General features: G+C 45.2%; 1 protein-coding gene across 8 annotated transcripts in view; it reads left to right on the top strand.

The window, feature by feature from the left end:
• The window catches only part of L3mbtl4 (L3MBTL4 histone methyl-lysine binding protein), a 511,181-nt gene that overhangs the window by 476,535 nt on the left and 14,142 nt on the right, over positions 1–20,504 (top strand). For all 8 annotated transcript variants that reach the window (XR_003952134.1, XM_006524417.3, XM_006524416.3 and 5 more), the window contains one exon: positions 15,119–15,288. Coding sequence is in view for 7 of the 8 variants with exons in the window: in XM_006524417.3 (XP_006524480.1) it covers positions 15,119–15,288 (170 nt within the window). In the remaining variant the exon portion in view is untranslated. Of the gene's footprint in view, positions 1–15,118; positions 15,289–20,504 lie in introns of those variants that run through there.

Raw genomic sequence — 20,504 nt, forward strand, 5'->3', positions numbered from 1 at the left:
GCTTAGTTTCAATGGGCAGTGGGCACAAGCGATCCTTAAATCTTCTTTGTTAGGGTGCTGTTCTGTGAAGCTCTAGGACAAGAGAGCAAGGTTGACAGTGATACTTTCCCATCATTTCAATGGGACAGCATGGAGACCAAGCAGCATTTTTAAAAAATATACCTGTCTAAATTCAGCCAATATGATTTTAAACAATAACTTATTGCATCTCCCTCAGAAATCTCTCCTGGAGACATCTAGATTCTTATCCAGGATTCAAGAAAAAAAAAAAACTGAATTGCAGAAGCGAGTCAGAAGCAAGGTTCAAATCCGTTCTCAATGCAAACTATCCTAGAATATCAGCAAGAAAGAAATCAGGACAGAGGCAGCCACAGCTACTTGTTCACAGATGTTGTTCTGAGATGGGGAAAAGCAGATGTCTGTTCTGCCTAAAGTCTGAAACAGAAGTGGCAGCAAGATGTCTGAGAAGGCCTGTCTCTGTAATATTCAATCACCTAGTGGATTTCTCTTCCCGCACACACATCTTCTCTAACTGTCTATTTCTCTATAATCTTTCATTTGGAGCAAGAGGAAGCCCCAGCAGAGAAGCTTTGGTTTGCAGAGTGATACATTCAGAGACTGCAGAGAGCTAGCACTCAGTGTTACTCTCCCCATCCCCCAAGTCCTGCTCTGGGCTGTCCTAATGCATTCATAGGGCATTTAACAACATTTTGGAGGTTCCTAGTGTCCCAGGATGGAATAAAATTGAGAACCATGCAGTCAGTTCTATCAGACTATCAGCTTGGAGGGAGGCTGAAAATGAGAGTGAGTTTTGTTCCCTGGATATCCCCCCAGCTATTTGGGAAGCAGAAGGGAGACTTGAGCCTCAGAAACTTGCTGTTTCCATTTACTTCAGGTGCATCTCCCTCCTCACCCCTGTTCCTGTCCCCCCCTCAGCCTTTCCCCCATATTGTCTCCTTCAAGTGCACCATTAAGAACTCTGAGGAATAGTTCTGAATCTTCAACCATCACTCCCAGCCAGGGTTTGAAAGCGTCATGGCAACACACTCTACTCACTCTTCTGCAAACAGGAGATTTAATAAAATTCCTTCACTCTCTAACTCTGTTTTTATTAAATCCCCACCCCCCACACACACATAAATAGTAGCAGCCAACCTTTCAGAACTGACAATTAAGAGCCTCGAAGCTGCCTTGGCTGTTGGTGCTTGCTACCTTGCCTTGTTTTATAATCTATTCACAGAGACCTAGTTATCCTGTGATGTGGGGGTCCTTCAGTACTACATCTGCCCTATCACGTAACTCCATCTTGGCAGGCTTCTATACTTCCACAGTGCCTTCCCAGGGAAAGTAAGCATGCAGAGAAAATTACCGATTCTAAATGCAGTCGTTTTCAACAGCAGTGGAAAGCGGGGTTTGAATACAAGTATCATTTGCTCGGGAAACAAGCTTACTGTGTCATTACAAGTGAGGAGCCCCTCACGTGGGCAATGGAGGTCTTAATTTACAGCACCATGTTCCCTCCTGACAGGAGCATCCTGAGGCTCCTTAGGTACCACCTCACAAGCTTTTCATTTTGCTGACATGTGTGCAAGGGAAAGACCTCAGGAATCGTTCATCTTCCCTCGGAGGATCCGAAGCTTCAACCCATGTCCTCAAGTGCCCTTGCTTGTCACTTGAAAATCTAATCTGAGTTTAAAGAGGTTACTAAGAAGTAGTTAGTTGGTAGTTATATTTACTAATATTATGACGTTCATTCCCAGGCAGATTTTTTTTTGGGGGGGGGGAGGCGGGGATGAGTGGTTCTCACGTCTCATCTCAGATTGTCTGGAACCCATGATGTTCCTGCTTCAGCTTCCACAGGTACAGAAGCATAGATAGCTCTTGTTCTGCCCTGCCCACTCTCTTCCCTCCTCTTTTCTTGTACTGTGCACATGGTACTTGTAGCTGATAGCCCATTGCCAGTTTTTTTTCAAGATGGTGTAAATATGCAGATTAATACCTTTAATAAATAGATCCTGTAGATCTACTCGCATTATAAACTTCATTTCTCTGAGCTCTGCTTCCTTGGTATTTATAAATCAGTAGCATGTTGTTCAGGGTGATCTTACAAAAGGTGTGCTGTGCATTTATTGGGGGTCCTCTTTAGGATTCCTGTCGTAGGTCATGGAGTCCGGGCTTTAGTGGTGCTCCAGGATCCACACTTCCACGTGAAATTCTAATTAGATGTCAATGTGATGCAGAGTCTGGGTGATGATAGCTAATGTGTCATCTGGAAGACACAAAAAACATCACTCTGGGAGCGTGAGCAGTCTGGTCTGCATAGCTTGGGCCAGGCTACCCAGGATGAGAAAGGTAGGATGGAGTCAAGGCTGAGACTCAAGGGATGGGACTCTTACAGGCTCGACCACCTTGTGAGCTGCCTGTGGATGGATGAAAGTGATGCCTCCATCAGCTGGACCCCACCTTTCACACAAGGGGTGAGATGCTGTACGTGGTTGGCCCACGTAGCTGTTATTCCTGTTACCTTCTTTGTGTCTGATTTAATTCTATCACCTAAATATTTAGTTATTATAGTTTTTGTGCTTTTAGGTTTTTGGAGAGAGAGAATATATTTAAAGTTCCCTGTTCTGCTGTACGTTGATAAATTGGAAAAATTCAGATATATTATTTGTGCATGTTGATATCTGGTTTATTTATTTAGAATGGTAAAATCTGAACAGAAAAATAACTTCATGAGGTTGAAACAGGATTTCTGAGTAGCCGTGAACCAGAAACCCAAAGTGCATAAACTGCAATTTTTCTTTCAGTTCCAAACAAGTCAACTTTCTTAAAAACTCGTATAATTTACTTTTTTTCCGTAATTCCAATAATTTGTAAAGGGTAGACTTTACCATTTAAATACTTTATATGTCTATAACATATAAAAACGCAATTTTATCTGTTTAAAAAGCAAGTCTTAATTTTATTTTCCGTTCTAACGTTTTCTGATCTTCACCGATTGTCATGTCTTCTGTAATTAGCAGGAGACATGACCAATGTGATGAACCCAGGGGCCAGTATGGCTAAGAGGTGGGAGGGTGGGAGGTTGGCTCATGCCAGCATGTAGGAGCTGCACATTCGATCTGTTTGCACTGGACTGAAGAGAACCTGAAAATCAGGCAGAAGCAGCTTATCTAAAGCTAAGCTGAAGAGCACGGGGTTCCCCAGATACTGTTGCGAGTGGCACTGGTCTCAGCCCCCTAGTCCCGGTGAGTGCAGCAGACAAGGCAAACCAGCCAGGACTGCTGGAGGAGCAGGCCTTCCTTTGTCCCTTTGTGTGTCTGGCATTTCTGCAGAGCAGGAAAAAATATCTATAAATAAACAGGATTCCTACAGGAAGAACATAGCCAGTAAGTGGTTTCTTTAGTGAATCTGCCCAGAAGCAAAATATGAAAGAAGTCTATAACCTTATTATTCCTAAATTCTCAATAGATGACAAAGGAAGGTATGATATATGCCTAAGTGGGTACTGTGGCTTCTAGGAACCCTCCCCCACCCCCACACCCCAGACACAGCTTTGGGATCAAAAATGTTACACAGAAGTGCTTTGCAAGCCATTAATTTGTTGAAGCTAACATGGACTATTCTGCATTTCTATTTAAATGAAACAGTAGATATGATGTCAGTTTTCCAAATATATAACTGAGGACACCCCTGTCCAGGACCACTTTCAGACTGGAAAAGCTGTGTGCAGGGGGGGGGGGGGGACTCCTGCACCTGTGAAAACAGGTGGCCTCCAGGACATGTGGAGAAGTCACTTGTACCACACACCGATTTCTCGCCTTCTGTCTGGGAACACGTCACCATGACCATGAGGGGAGCCCTTGGATCCCCATAGGAATAGGCATCTGTGCGGATCTCGCTGCCAGGAAGAAAGGCAGCTCTCTGTGCCAGGGACAGACAAGAACAGTGAGTCAATGCTCCATCCCCCAGAGTGGCAGGCACAGCAGTTGGGGTAGAGACCGTGTTTGCTGTCCTTCAGCCAGTTCTCTGATCATGGGAGAAACCCTGATATGGTTATTTTGGGGGAAAAAAACGGACACTGCCCACAGGGACCTGTCTGGAATTCTGATGCTTACAACATAAAAATCCCTTCTTAAAGAAGAGGTGGTTCTGGCTTTTCTCGAATGATGGGATGGAATCCCTCCTTCGGATTGTTAGTCCAGCATCATACATTTATTTAGACGGGAGTATGTGAGACTCACTGTCAGACAAACAGGTTAAAGAGTGTCACAGTATGCACATCCTGAGCCCAACCCCAATCTCTGCCATGCTTGCTCAACTCCAGTTGGCATTTCGTGGCTACCACACTCCACAGAAGTTCTGTTATAGATGTGTCAGACAGTAAAACTCTTTCAGACCTGTGGATGCAGGAAGCACAGCTTGCTCCTCCTCCCTGGGATGTGTGGATCTGGGTCAGAAGTCACCAGTGAGGAGAGTAACTACGTAAGAAGAGCCACACTGGTTCACGCATCAAGTTGGCACCAGGGATTATTCAATTATATCCTCACCTTTGTGCACAAAGAAGGCTGATGTTACAGAAGATACATAAATACACGCTGGGCGATTGGAGTGTAGCCTTCAAAGAAGTTAATTAAGAATGTCTCAAGCTGTGCAAAGCAGATATTAAACTAAAAGGCCACCCTTTGGCCATCAGAAAATATACCGTGCCAAAGTCTTCTTGGATGAGTGACATCAAAAATTCAATGTGGAATGTTTTTCTATGTTGTTTTGTTAAAAATTATGATGAAGGGCTACCTTTTTCTCCAATAGTGAATTGAGGGATGAGTGTGCTTTCACATCATAAATAATCCCTGGCCTTTTCAGTAATGAGTCTTCTTGCAAATGAGAGAGCACACAGGATGGAGATCCACCAGTTTTGCTGGCTTGGCCCACGAGCATTTGCTCTGCACTGTTTGCCTGTGCAACAAAACTCTTCAGATGGTTCAACAATAACATTGAGTATTTGGGCACCTGGACTGTTGCCACCATATCGTGTCTGTGACATTCCATGGACCTCCGAGGCAGCCCTGAACATATACTCTACTAGAAGAGACAAAAGCATAAGCTAGGTATCCAGGGACCCCACCCCGCCCCTACCCCCACCCCCACCCCCACCCCCGTGTCGGGCCACCAGGGTGGACAGCAGTTGCAACCCAACAAGAAAAGGCTGGAGAGGCGTGAGCTTGGAACAACCCCAGGCCTCTGCATCTAAGAAGCTGGGGATAGACACCCTGGGACTGGGTACCTCCTTAAAGGTTATTTGCTAAAAGAAAATAGAAAGAGACAACTGGAACTCTACCCTCAAGAATTGAAGCTGAATGCCCAAAGCCTTAACCTGCTGCTCTAGGAAGTTCACTGTGACTCCTACTCTACTTTGAGTGGCTGGCTCCGTCAGGATTCAACCAGGTTTGGCAGTAAGTCTCTTCGAAGGAGCTTGCGTGGAGGGAGCAAGGGATGCCAGGAAGCCTGTGTCCCACACGTCAGACAGTTTGGTGGCAGCCTCTGGAGGAGAGAGAAAACAGGCTTACGTTCCCTCAGAATTGGCAAAGAGACGGAGATGAGTGGGAGTGGGCTCCGGCGGGAGACTGCACAGCCCAGTACTGCAGGGGCATGGTGCAGAGCTGGGCCCCTGCACAGGAGGTCTCCCTGACTAGCTGTAGATGGTACCTGTCCGGAGCAACGTTTCTTCAGAGACATTGCGGCTAGACTCCTTCGGGAGTTAGGTCAATGACGGGAATTTGCTTATTGAGAAGCCTTCCAGGAGTAAGGTGTGAGTTTAGCATCCCTTCTCCCTCAGATGGAGAGACTGAGGTAGGAACAGAACTATAATGGTACAGGCTGGAGCCTCACATCGGCTGAGCTCTTTCAGGCTGGTTGAGGAGGGATGCTGGCAAATGGAGACAGGACCTGAGACAGGAAAGTTCACATTCTCTAACATGCTTCTTCCAGTCATCAGGGCCCAGGGTGGATGCAAGGCAGTAGAGTTGCCCAGCCTCCCTTATTCGTGGTTTGGGTATGGAGTGAAAGACTCAGAAGAAACAGCTCTAAACCTGACTGACCCCTAACCTAGTTTTCCAAGACACTTTTTTTTTTAATAGTTAGTGTGATGGCTACTCCTGCTTGTCAACTTGATTACATCTGGAATGAACTATATCCAGAAATGGAGGGCACACCTAGGATCTTAAGGCTGGAAAACACAGGCTTCTGACCTGGATCTCAACATGGAATGACACACACTTTTGATCCAGATCTTGAGGCATAGTGGTCACAAAAAGCTTTGGTCCAGGCAAGGTGGTACACACCTTTAATCCCAAGGCAAGCAGATCTCTGAGTTCAAGGCCAGCCTGGGACAGAGCAAGTTCCAAATTCAGGCATGGCGGTACACAACTTTAATCTGGGCCATACCTTTCCCTAAAAGGACATTGGAAAAAGGAGGACTCACTCTTCTTCCCCTGTTTGCTCTAACTTGCCAGCACATCTGTTGGAACCTACTTCTTCGGGATTTCAGCTTATACAGAAGAGCAGCTGAAACACCCACTCTCATGGGACTGAGCAACTACTAGATTCTTAGACTTCCCATTTACAGAGGCCCATTGTTGGGTTAGGTGGACTGCAGACTATATAGTTCATTACAATAAATTCCCTTAATATATAGAGACATTCCATAAGATCTGTAACTCTAGAGAACCCTGGCTAATACAGTTAGTGGGGGGAAAAATGCTACTTTCTTAAACTATGAAGTCAACATTTAATTAACCTAGTCACTATCTGCTGCGTGCCAGAGAAACGCTTCGCTCAGCCTTGCAACCAAGAAAAGAACTCTGGCAATCTGTCTCCAGCACTTTCCCCCTCTGGGATGTCGATAGCCTTAGGTTTCCCTCTCTCCCACTATTCTTGCAGCTGGGGCTGGGGAGGAAGACAGGCCACCTCAAATGATTGTCATCAGTACAACAAGAACATCACTCTCTTTCTCTCCCTGGTCAAACCAGGTTTCAATAGAAGCCATATCTCATCAATCACCACACATGAACCGCCCAATAAAAGGAGAGCAATAGTTGATCATGTTTAAAGAAAGAAGTCAAACTTATTTTAGCAGCATATTTCATTTAAGTCAATGTTGATCAATGTTGCCAAATTATCATTACAGTATCTAAACAAAGATATTTTAAAAGAATACATATTCATTTTCTGTTTTGCTAATTACATCTTATTTCTTCACTTTGTATCCTAATATCTGCCCCCTCCTACCAGTCCCCCCTTAAACAGATCCTCCCATTCTCCCCTCCACTTCTCTTTGGAGAAGGGGGAAACCCCCTGGGTGTCACACACCCTCTGCCATGCACATCAAATCACTTCAGGACTAGGCGCATCTTCTCTCACTGAAGCTAGACAAGGGTCCTCAGGGGAGTGGGGTGCATAGGCAGGCAACAGACTGAGGGTCAGCCTCTGTGATGGTTGGAATATGCTTGGCCCAGAGGATTGCACTATTAGGAGGTATGACCTTGTTAGAGAAAGTATGACCCTGTGGGCTGGGCTTTTGAGACTCTCCTCCTAGCCACATAGGAGACAGTCTGTTCCTGGCTTCCTTAGGGTGAAGATGTAGAACTCTCAGCTCCTCCTTCACCATGCCTGCCTGGAGGCTGCCATGTTCCCTCCTTGATGATCATGGACTGAACCTCTGAACCTGTAAGCCAGCTCCAATTAAATGTTGTCCTTATAAGAGTTGCCTTAGTCATGGAGTCTCTTTACAGCAACAGAAACCCTAAGACAGTCCCCACTCCAGTTGTTTGGTGACCTGCATGAAGAGCAACTTGTACACCTGCTATATATGTACATGGGGAGGGGGGTAGGTCCACTCCATGCTTGATCTTTTGTTGGTGGTTCAGTCTCTGGGAGCCCCAGACGGTCCAGGTTAACTGACTGTAGAGTCTCTGTCTTCTTCGGGTCCCTCAGTCTTTCCTTCAGCTCCTCCACAAGACTCCTCAAGCTCCCTCTAATGTTTGGCTGTGGGTCTCTGCATCTGTTTCTATTAGTTAGTGGGTGGAGCCTCTTAGATTACAGTTATGCTAGACTCCTATCTGCAAGCCTAACAGAATATCATTAAGAGTGTCAGAGATTGGTTCTTACCCATAGGATAGGTCTCAATTTGGGCCAGTCATTGGTTGATCATTCCCTCAGTCTCTACTCAATCTTTATACTGGCACATCTAGTAGATAAGACACATTACATTTTGAGTGGGTTGCTGTTCTTATCCCTCCACTGGGAGTCCTGCCTGGCTACAGAAAGTGGCCACTTTAGTATTCATGTCCCCTACTGCTAGGAGTCTCAGTTAGCGTTGCCCCCATAGACATTGTGGGGTGTTCCCCCACCCCAGGTCTCTGGCAAGTCCTAGAGATGCCAGCCACCCCCACTTATGATTTCTGTTCTCTCTGCCCTGTGTTCCCTATACCTGATCCCCTACTCCCTTCCCTCTCGTCTCTCCCTCCCAGACCCCTCTTTCCATTTACTTCCAATATCTATTTTATTCCCACTTCTGAGTGAGATTCAAGCATCTCTTGGGCCCTCCTTATTATTTGGTTTCTTTGGGTCTGTGGATTGTAGCATGGTCATCCTGTACTTTATGGCTAATATCCACTCAGAAGTGAGTACATACCACACATGTCCTTTCGGGTCTGGGTTACTTCACTCATGATGACATTTTCTAGTTCCATCCATTTGCCTGCAAAAGTCATGCTGTCCTTGTCTTTCAAAGCCAAGTAATACTCCACTGTATAATATTCATGTTCTTTTTATACCATACCATCAAAATCCCGGACATACTATAGCACATCTCATTGCACTCCACACTGTAAATGTTCTAAAGCCACGTGACTACTGTGTCAGGCAGGACCCAGCTTTTGATTCTCTTGGTAGCCCCGTGGAAAAACCTATAAAACCGCATGGACTTTCTGTCCTTCACCAGTCACATTTATATGAAACAACTACAATGAAGTAACCTGTGGTGAGGGGGAGATTGACAGCTACAACTTTGAGGCACCGCCTAGCCTAGGGGGACACAGCGTTTGCATCGTTTGCATTCTACACAGGAACAGCCTGAGGAATGTCTGAGTCACTTCAATGGGCAAGCAGGAAACAGCCTAGGCTGAGTACTCACCCCACTAATGACCATGCTTACCAAGCACGCTCTCCCACACAGGCACCGCCATTGTCTTGAGGATCATGTTTGTGTCTCTCTTGCTCTCTTTTCCACTTTGGTGCCAAGCAACAAAGCAAGCAGAGAAATGGAAGAGAAGGTGGACTAGCAAATGTGAACCACAGGCCACCTTCAGAGGGAGAAGGCAGCCCAGCCTGCCACCTCTCCCCGCCAGCAGCAGTTCCCAAGGGAGCAGGGCACCATAAACAGCAACTCTTAGTTATTGTCACAGAGACGGGAGCCAGGGACTCTCACAGATTATATGCTGGATGGGAAATGCATGTAATTGTATTTTAGAGCCAATTGCAACTTTAGGGTTTTGGGGTTTTTTTTTTCTTTTTTCTTTTAATTTCCTCTTTGTGGAGCACAGAACATCCTAGGATTGGTCCCTCTTTCACTGACGAGATGGTTACTTGTGAAGTGGGTCTCTGTTTCAGGGAATTAAAAATAGCCCGAGACCCAGCCATGCCTTCACCACTTATGACTCACTTGCTTCAGATTTGCTGTGTGAAGCTTTTGTGAAGCAACAGCCATATTTTTAAATGAACATTTCCATAAAGAACTTCTCTTCCTCCTGTGGGAGTAGAGCAGAAGTGGGAAGGGTAATCGAGAGGGGCTGAGGAGAAAGTGGGGACCTACTTTCAAGCTATTTTCAGATGAATTAAAATCCTTGGACTCTATATTTTCTTTCTTTCTTTCTTTCTTTTTAAGATAAGCAGTCTTCAAAGTTGGGACTAAAACATACTATGCTCTGTGTCACAAGCCTGTGGAGCCTCCCACAAGAGGGTCCCCATGTCACATGCCACCCACAACTGGCCAGTACAGCCATCCCTTGGATTCCTAGGAATAAAAGACCCCTGGATTACAGTTTTCTGAGATTCTGTCTCTCCCAGAGCAATAGTTGTTATCTCTGTAGGATACCTAATGTCTCCACATCCTTCTGTAGAAAGTGCCTCTCTGCATGGTTCCGTAGCGCCGAGAATACAGCCAAGTCTTTGGCTCTCTGGTCCAGGGCCCGTTTGGCTCCTGAGGTGAGATATGGAGTTGAATGGGTTAGCCTGGGAACCTTGAGAGTGTTCCAGATCTTTGAGTGACTTTACAAAATCATCAAACACATCATTATAAATATTTTTAAAACTGAATACCAACTTGAAAAGGAAAGGGAAGATGCAAAGAGTTTTTCCAAATTTTTCCAGAAACAGCCACTGACTGGGATGACAATGGGGATTGGGCTCACTGCTTCCTTAAAGGGAAGGCTTCATAAAAGCAGAGATAGTTTTGATTGTTGTCCCTTCCCTGCTGGCGTTCAAGGCTAAGCCAGGATCATGCATTTCAGTTTCTGGGACAGAGGGCATTCTGGTTAATTAGAATGTTGAGACCTCTTGCAGAAGGCTTCTTTCACAGGCTGAAATCCCCTGGTTTCCTGGGGAGCTGGTAGGAGCAGCTACTGTATGAGACTGTGTCACTGGAATGCAGCCCAGGTCTCAGCCATGATTGCTGGAAACATCCAGGGTGCCCTACCCCTTGGATGAAGCAGACAAATGAGCCTTTCAGCTGTCTTCATGGTAATGCCCAAAGTCACACTAGATAGAACGGTTGGCTGCTTTTGCATTGAGGAGGACAGGGCTATACATGTGCTGATTAATGACAGATCAATTCTGAACATTGCATGAGTTAGTAACCTCATCATTGGGCACTCATCCCAGAGTGTACGGACCTTTTCTAGATGAGCTAGCCTTACTAGACATCTAAGCTGTGTTGTAGAACCTGATATACTCTGAGCTATACGTATAAACTCTTTAGATTATTGTAGACACATGGAAACTCAGGAGAATTCACTAATGGATCATACAAAAAAACACAATAAAAACAGTAGGCAATCGGAACTTTTTAGCTCCATGAGATTCTTGTGTGGTCATGGTAGAATATCTGGCCCATTGGCGACAGACGTGCAGGTATAAGCAACCTGACTGTTTGTATTCTCAACAATGCCTTATGATCTTTCAAATGCTAAGAGATGGCTATGGAGTCCCTGTTGTGAGGGAAGCAGCCTTGGCTCAGGAAAAAGTAAAAATCAGTATGTTCACATCTTGAAAACAAGTTTTAAGTGGACTTCTCCACTCCCCCCCCAAAAAAGTTTAACTTTATGCACAAAATTTAAGATAATGCACATTAAGCTGGCTTTGAGAGTCTGTCAAGGGTCCCATGATCCCCAAAACCATAGTCCAAGTGCATTTTAGTAGTGTCAGGACGGTTGCCATCCATCCATTCTAGTTTGCCTGGGGAAAAAAAATGTCCCGTTCTACCTTGACGGCAGCTGCTACCATGTTTCTTTCCACGTTGAGGACGACCACACTGTCGTTCCCAAGATCAAATAGGTGTGAAAAACTCCAAACATCTTTCACAGTTCTGAATGTGAAAGGGTTTCAGCCTTGAGGGGATTAAAGCAGCCAAATGGCTTTGGGACATTATGTGTCTCCATATTTACTATCACAACTACATCATGCCTTATTGCAATAACATGAAGCCTGACATGAACCTAGTATTCGTTGTACACCTATAGCTGTTCTCATCACAGTAGCTCAAAGGGGCATAATTCTATTATCACCCCATTTAGGGATTAAAAACCCAGGATACATAGGAATTAGTAATAAGATAAACTATTTTAAAAGTTCTCCTATTATGATGCAAACTTGATAGTAGCAAGGAAAAATGATATTTGTGTTTGACCTGTAACAGATCCGGCAAACATCCTTCAGAACTTGAGGTTATACATCAACAAACACAGCTCTATCCCAGTAGAAATGCTGGACTCTGGGTAATGACTATCCACCCCATAGGTTGAAGGCATTTCCCCACTGTAAAAAAAAGGAAGGCCTTGAAGCCATTGGCATTAAGGGTCAGTGTGTAGTTGAAGTAATGTAGTTGCCACAGATCTGCCTGGGAAACCAAGAGTTAAAACCTCTTTTTAGGGGGATTAAGACTAGAGCCAAAGACCAAACCCTGGCTTCCCCACTCTCCCAGCCTGGAGATTAGAATTTGGGTTGTTTTGCTGAATAGAATGGACTTAAATACCTGGGAGTGGGTGAGTAGGGGAGCAGGGCGTGGGAGGGGGGTTGGCGGAGGTAATAGGGAACTTAGCATTTGAAATGTAAATAAAGAAAATATCTAGTTAAAAAAAAAAGAATGATAGAAGACAAAAAAAGTAGAATGGACTTAAACAAATATGTATCTCAAATGCATGTGAATCTCATTATTCATCAACTGAGTAGATGGACCAAGAACCATTTCTAATACACAGAAGGCTCTGCAGCGACACATTGATTCTTATATTTGGAATGTACAAAGATACAAAGTTTTTGTGATTAGATTTTTATGTGTGTGTGTTTCACAAATAAACGCAGGAGGCATTTAAAATGGAAAAGAATGTGTGTGTTTCCAAGGAAGGATAGTTTTGAACACTTCGGCTTTGGAAGTAGCTGTGTGTGGGAGTATGAGGCTTACTCTTGGAAGCACACCTAAGGTGTGGCTGGCGGAACCTGAAGAGTACTAGGGTTTCTTAGCCCACTGATGGCCACTGTCAGGCTGGTTCTGGTCTTTGGAAAGTGGAGGAGAGTCACTTTAATTAGGAGAAAAGATAGCCCTGACGTAAGAAGGTGGAGCGGGCCAGGTCTTCATGATACTCTTGGTGTTGTCTATTAATTGTGAATAAAACAGTATGCCTTTATCAAACCCAGGTACTCTCATCGGAAGATCAGTGGTATTTGTGTTACATATTTAGTTTGAATGCTCATAGTCTTATGCCACCAGACAACTCCATTAAAAAACATTCACATTTGTCAACATACTGGCCTTTTCCAAGGAGGTGTGAAGCGTCCCATCAGAACCTGCAGCCGAACATACTGTTGGCTGAACTACATGAAGCGAGATAACCTATTTACATACTAAAAAGGTCAGCTTGGACAATCAGCAGTTAGAGATGAATTTGCCTCTGGCTGCAACTGGAGCATAAGAATCAGGAAGAAGCCTGCAATTTTGCTGTCTTTTTATCTGGGCAGACAGCAAGCATTAGTAAATATGAGGATGTCTGCTCTAGTCCATAAGAGCTGCACTCAACAGAAGAGCCCAGTGATGGACAGCTCACTCACCATTTAGAGCCTTCCTGATTCCAAACAGGTATGTGAGTGGCCATGTAAAGTCCAGGTCAGCTTCTTACACTAAAAACTGTAATTAGGAGGTGGAAATATTTGCATAATGATTTTCAAGAATCTTAATGGAATGTAAGACATTAGAACCACAAAAAATGAGCTCTCAGGTGTGTAGATCCTTCTGTTTAACCTGCCACTTGCATTAGGAACGAAGGCTTTCAGATGGAGTGTAACATCTCCGTTGTGATCTGTCCTTTAATGTCTCTGAGACTCAGTAGATTTTAGTTATCTAATGTATACTAAAAGCAGGTACACATGTGTATATGTATGTGGTAATGTAGTGCACATTACATTGTGTATGTGTTCATGTATCTGTATGTGTCTGTTCATGTGTTGATGGTTTGTGAGCATGTGTGTATGTTTATGTGTTTGCTGATGTGGTACACTCAGTGGTGTGTGTGTGTATGTGTGTTTGTGCATGGAGATTAGACAACAACCTGAAATGTCATCTTCAAAAACTGCCCACCTCCTTTGAGATGGAGTTCACACCAACTGTGCTAGGTAGGCTGAGCAGTGAAGCACAGTGATTTCCTATCCCCATGTCCCCAGCACGGTGACTACAAGCACATGTCACCAGGACAAGCTCATTTACATGAGTTCTGGAAATCAGGCTCTCCTGTTTGAAAGGCATTCACTTGACTGACTGAGCTCCTCAGGAGTAGCTGTATCTCGTCAGCACCCTAAGGACCTCTCCTGCCCTACCCTATCCCAAGTCTCATCTTAACTGTTTGGATGGAACATAAGAGTAAAGACATTTTGTTTTGTTGTTTGAGATAGATTCTTCCAAGGCTGGCCAAGAACTCCCTATGTAGCCAATATTGGTCACACATAATATATGTCTGCTCCCATTTGTGCCCTGATGTCCGGATTGCATGCCTGATCTTCAAGACCTGACTAAAGTTCAGAAGCCCACTAAAAGGAGAAGCCCACTAGTGTGACAGTGTTGAAGAACATGAGGCTAAAAAGCCTCCAGATTTGATGGGTCCCATCATGGTAAGAACAGCCAGTCTTGAACAAGCTGCAGCCATTGTCCCTTGTCCCTTAGAATGGGGGCCCACCAGAGTTTCTGCTTAATAGAGAAGGTGCCACTTATGGATGTCTGAGATGAGACATTACATCTTAACTGAGGCTTTTCTCCCTGGATGCCCGGCCCTTGTGTTGCTCCATCCCATCCGAGGTCACTACACACCGCTGGAGCTCTACAGCATCAGCTGACGTCACAAACACTCTCATGGGAATACTCGTACACTATATTCAGTATCACAGGGGCATTTAGGGAGTTGGACATGGACCTGGACTCATTCTGTCTTTATTGATGTCGGAAGTGGCTTCTAGGAGAAAATTGCTCTTTTTGTACATATCTATCCCTAGTGGTTCAGTACACCTGTCTGCATGGTATTCACATTCTGCATGGCTCTGTGGTTTATCTGAGTCTTGGTGTAAGGAGAGGAAAGCTAGGGACAGCCTGGCACTTCACGTGCAGCCAAGCAGAACCCTTGTAGAGCTAAGACACATCTAGGTTTTACACTCTGACTTTTACACACCTCCTGGTCTGTCACTTGAGTGGTACAGGCTATGCCTGGGGACTCTCCTAACAGTATTGACTGGGTGTACACCTCACCCGCTGGCCTGCAGTGTCTGTGCTCTGCTCACGCCGTGTTACTCTCTCTTGCAGAGTACTCAGCTGCACAGGTGCAGCAGATGCTTCACCAGCCGCTCTCCATGACATCCACGTCTGCCCACCCTTTCCGAGACATCCCCCTCAGCAGGGAGCAGCACTGCAAGCTGCTTCCAGGTGTGGCTGACATCCAAGCCAGTCAAGTGGCCAGATGGACAGTGGATGAGGTGAGAGGAGCCAAGGGTGGGGAGGGCGGTGCTGGAGTGAAACAAGCCGACTGCTGGTGTCCTCTAATGTCCGGGAAAAGGTCCCCTGCACATCTCAGGTTGTGTGTCTTCTGGGCAGAGCTTAGACTTCACATTTGAGCAGGAAGACAAGCATGCCTTTGAAGAATCTAGGAAATCCCACTGTCTGCCTGCTTGCTGTTTCTCCCTCCACGCTTACCTTAGTGCCCACCCCTGTGTCTTGTTACCATCCCCATGCTAAGTAGAACAGAGAAACTGACCCTCCAAATCCACAGCCCTGCTCTGATTGGAGGAGCATATGTATCTAAGCTCCTGTGCTTAAGAAACTCTTCTTTTGGGGGGCCGTGTCCCAGACGTGCTAGGAATCCTGCGTGCTCTTCTCCAGAGGTGTCTGCCTCAATGCATTCTTCCTCCATGCTACAAGATTACCAGGTAAACCTGTAGTTGATTTTTAGCAGACATGTTGTTACAACAATAGGTAAGGTGTTTTACATTGGGGAAAGGCAGGTAAGATTTTACAATATTGGTTTTTTTAATATAATCATGCCTTACCACTTTGCTTTTTGATATGGATCAGTTAAGCTTCTCTGCTTACTATTGAACTGAAGTAGTGGCTCCTGTTTTAACATATTCGTTTTAAGGGAGTATATTGTTTGGCTGACAAAGATAGCACTTCACTAGCTAGTCTTCGATAATAGTCTTTTAATCTAGGAAACCCTGGACAAGACTTAAACTAGATCTGGAGTTAAATTAGCTCTAAACTGTTCACCAAGAGCCTACACCAATCATCTTCCCTTGGAATGGGTTAAGCTTTTTGTTCTAAGACCCTTGCACTGGGACTGTGCAGACTTGAGAAGCATGAAGCAGACCCTGTGCCATACCTCACAGAGACCTCACTTGAGCCTTGGATTCCATTTTACCCAGGTTCCCCCAGTAAGAGGAAAAGGGAGCGGCCACTGTTCCTCAGCATGCTATATCTACCTACCTACCTCTCATCCATTGTGTGGAGGGTGGGTCCATACTGTCATGGTAGTAGAGTGTCCAGTTGATGGGCTAGAGAACACAGGGGAGAATCAAAGAGCAAGGTCCTGTTCCTAAAAGAGGATTTGGGTCTGTTCCTCCTTGGAGAATTGTGCTAGTCTGCAATGTGTGTTTATGACCAAAAAGCCAACTGAATTAAAACCTGTTTATGACAAAATCATACGTGAAAGGGCACTGAAGAAGTGAGGAGCTCTAACTGACATGCAGCTCCTACTGACTTCCAAGCTAGGTATTCTGTGGTCTCAGAGTTGGAAAGGAAGACTGGAGTTGGCCCCTCCTGTCTCTATGGACTCTTAGTTCACAACCCCTCACATGGCCAACAGTATATATTAGGATAACAGTGGCAAAACACAAAGTCTTATTCCACCCACTTGAAAGATGAAGACATTGAGATGCTGTTATTAGACGCGTTCTCACGACCGGCCAGGAAGAACACCACAGACCAGAATCTTCTGCGGCAAAGCTTTATTCTTACATCTTCAGGAGCAGAGTGCAAGAAGCAAGAGAGCAAGAAGCAAGAGAGAGAGAAAAGCAAGAGAGCGAAAAAGCAAGAGAGAGAGAAAACGAAACCCCGTCCCTCTTAAGGAGCATTCTCCTTCGCCTCGGACGTGTCACTCCCTGATTGGCTGCAGCCCATCGGCCGAGTTGACGTCACGGGGAAGGCAGAGCACAAGTAGTCATAAGATACCCTTGGCACATGCGCAGATTATTTGTTTACCACTTAGAACACAGCTGTCAGCGCCATCTTGTAACGGCGAATGTGGGCGCGGCTCCCAACAAGATGCCCTCAAACTAATTGACTTTCTTAGGGCCACATAGTCAGTGCCAGGCCCTGAGCTGACATTTTCTCACTGTGCACACACTGGGTGTAGATATAGCTAACCCAGGAAAGGGAAGGGTAGTTGCATGTCATGGCATATGGACGGGATGGCCATGGCTCAGTCAGAAGCTGTGGTCTACTTGGTTCTTGGGCAGAAAGTCACTTTCTGAGCATGGTGATTCAGAGAGACGGGAATGATTTTCTTCAGAGAAAGAAAGCAAAGCACAAAGAGGAAAAGACTACCCATGATGTTACCAGCAGCCCCAAGAAAGGCAGGGATCTGGGCTGAGTTGTGTGGTGCAAAACCATCTGACCTTAGTGGTTATTTTAAAGTCAAACTCAGAATACAGGAAGTAGACAAGACACCAAAAAATGAAGAATAAAGTGAGCCAAATATGACTCCTTTTATAGTCTTGGGACTAAGCAGTTCACTGTTTGATTGGGATAATAAGCCTGTGAGCTATGCAAGGCCAAGGAGTGTCTCTGAAGGAATGGGGAACCATGGTGCCATCAAGAGAAGGAGTGGTGTAGCAATAGAGAAACAGTATGGGATCTTCCAAAGGGACATGGAGAATTAGAGGTGAGATTTCATGGCCTGATGTAGTAACAGACAGTAAGCTGTGCCCATTAGAAGGCTATGGGAAGAGTACTTTTCAAAAGCACAATGCCCAGAGACAGCCTCTAAGGATCCAAGAACTGAGAATGGGGCCACCTGAGGATCAAGAAGGCTCCATGGAGGCAGACTTACACAGGGGTCAATAGTCCATGGGGCAAAGGTTCCGAGAGGAAGCAAGTCATGGGCCCACACGCAACCTTTCCCTTGCTTTCTGAGGAGCATCTCAGGCCTTCAGGAGCTTCTGGGTTGTTTTCCTATCTAAGAAACAAACTGTCCGGTGCTAAGACTGTTAGTCCGGGGACTGGGGAGTGAGATGGGTGGTCTGCAAGCCTGTGCACAATGAGTGTTTCTTATAATGGAAGGGGACATGCTTTTATTTCCTTCTTGGGAAAATGTACATAAAAAGAGCAGGTGCCCCTGGTTGGATCAGGAAGCACTGGACAAGTGACTGACAGGGAAGGAGAGTCTACTCTGTTCAAGTAAACATTTAATGACCTTAAAGGCAAGAGGTTGAAGGTGACAGAGGGGAGTGACTGCTCCTTCTCATTAAGATTGGGGATTTCTCGAAAGAAGATGTAAAGAGACTAAATAACCTACTGATTAGGAAGGGGATTTTCTGTTCCTGAATTATCTCTCCTAGCTCATGCATAGTCTCAGCCTTTTACTGCAGGAAAAGACTTTGGGACCTTTAGATTAACAAAAGCCAGAGGAAGGCCAAGTGTCTTATATCAAGTACCCCTGTCCCTGACTCCTCGTGATGCCCTGTAACCACACTTTCCATTGGGGATGTATGTATTCCAGGGATGCTCTTCTCATTCCCTAAGTCAAGCCTTGACATCTAATAGGATGCACTTGAGAACAAGAACACCTGAGACTTATTTCTGTGTCCCTCATCACCATGCACATTTCCCAACACTGAAATATACCCTCAAGGATTATCTTTGAAGGATTTTAAATGTGGGGTTCATGGTGTGTTCGGTATCTTTGCGAATTAGGCAGCTCTCTGCGGACCTGCATGGGGGCCTACGAGGCATTCCGTGAGTGCCATTATCAGTAGGTACCATTGCCAACAGGATGTGAGGCTGCTCTGGACAGCATCACAAGAATGGTAACTAAGGAGGTATTATTTGAAAGCAGCCCAGGTTTGACTTGGATTGAGAGAGCTGTTTCTAGGGTTTGTTAGCAGTGGACATGTTAAAGGGAAGCCAAGGGGAGTCCCCCCAGGGGACAAGGTGTGTTTCAATGAGCTCAGGCCCCCAGTGTTGAATGTCATTCAGTGAGACCTACCTAGTCAAGGGGTATCTATAGCAGAAGCTGGAGAGAGAGAATATTCTCTTTGTCTCCATCCTGGCCTGGGAGGTAGACCTCTGCTCCCTCTAATGCTACCTGTGAAGAGAAGCCGGCTCAAGCTCTTTGTCACTCTCCACAGAGCTGGGAACTGGCTTTATCTCCTTTGTCACTGTTGTTGTCTCTCTCACAGGCACTGTTTGCAAAGCACAGGGAGGCTGCGAAGTAGGTTTAGTGGCTAGGAAATGAAAGGCAAGAACACATGGTTATACGTTATGTGTCATAAATGCTATTGCTTTGTAACACTGCATTAGAGGTGCAGAAGTGAGAACACATTGAGTTATCATCTGTAGAAGCATATTTCGTATTTCTTACTCAGTGACAGGCACATAGTCTGTGTAAGAGTACAAGCTGATAAGATCAAGGAGTAAAATATGTTAGGGTATTTTAAATATATTTCTCTACATCTTCACAGTAAATCTTCTTATTCAGAATAGGTGTGTGAACAAGGTCTGAGTGAGAATGAGTGAATGAGTAAGTGAATGAATGAGTGGATCAATTAATAAATGAGTGAATTAATGAGTGAATGGATGGATGAATGAATGTATAAGTGAGTGAATGAATGAGTGAATGTGTGAGTGAGTGAGTGAATGAGTGAGTGAGTGAATGAGTGAGTGAGTGAATGAGTGAATGTATGAGTGAGTGAATGAGTGAGTGAATGAATGAGTGAATGTATGAGTGAGTGAGTGAGTGAGTGAGTGAGTGAGTGAATAAATGCATGAGTGAGTGAGCGAGTGAAGGAATGAACAATTCCTGTCCCCCATGCACAGGCTACAGGGCACATTTACCATCCCAGGCACAGCTCAGTTTTGCCTGGCTCTATGAAGCCACTTTTACCTCCTCTATTCTAAAATGTTCCTTAAAGGACAGCATATAAATTGGCCTGCTCTCAACCAAGTGCTCCCTAAATGTTCATTAACTATAAAAGATGGCAGTCACTTTAAAAGCAGGCTTTACACAGGAGGCAGTGTTTTTGAAAAATCCAGGGTACTGCTGGCTAAGCATAGCAACCTTCTGCAACTGGGCCCTTCAAAAGGGGGCAAATAAACTCCGCTGTTAAAAAAAAAAATTAGAGTCAGAGTGGAAACACAATCCCTGGTGGATTTTTCAGGCAGTGCAATCCAGCTCACATCTCCAGGCTCAGCAAGAGAGGAGTGTCATCATTTGGGAAGATGGAAGAAGCAGCCCACCACAGAAAGGAGGCATGCTGAGTGCCAGGGAGGAAGCCAGGGAAAGTAGGTCATGGGGGAACGTGAGATGGATAAAGTGGAAGGCCAGTGGGAGAGCCCAGGCACACTCATCCTTCTTAGTCTCCCAAACTGCTGTCTCATGCCTACAATTAACTTGCTCGGAGTCCTTCCAAAATAAAACCTG

This window comes from Mus musculus, chromosome 17 (genome assembly GCF_000001635.26).
Source record: "Mus musculus strain C57BL/6J chromosome 17, GRCm38.p6 C57BL/6J".
NCBI lineage: Eukaryota > Metazoa > Chordata > Mammalia > Rodentia > Muridae > Mus > Mus musculus.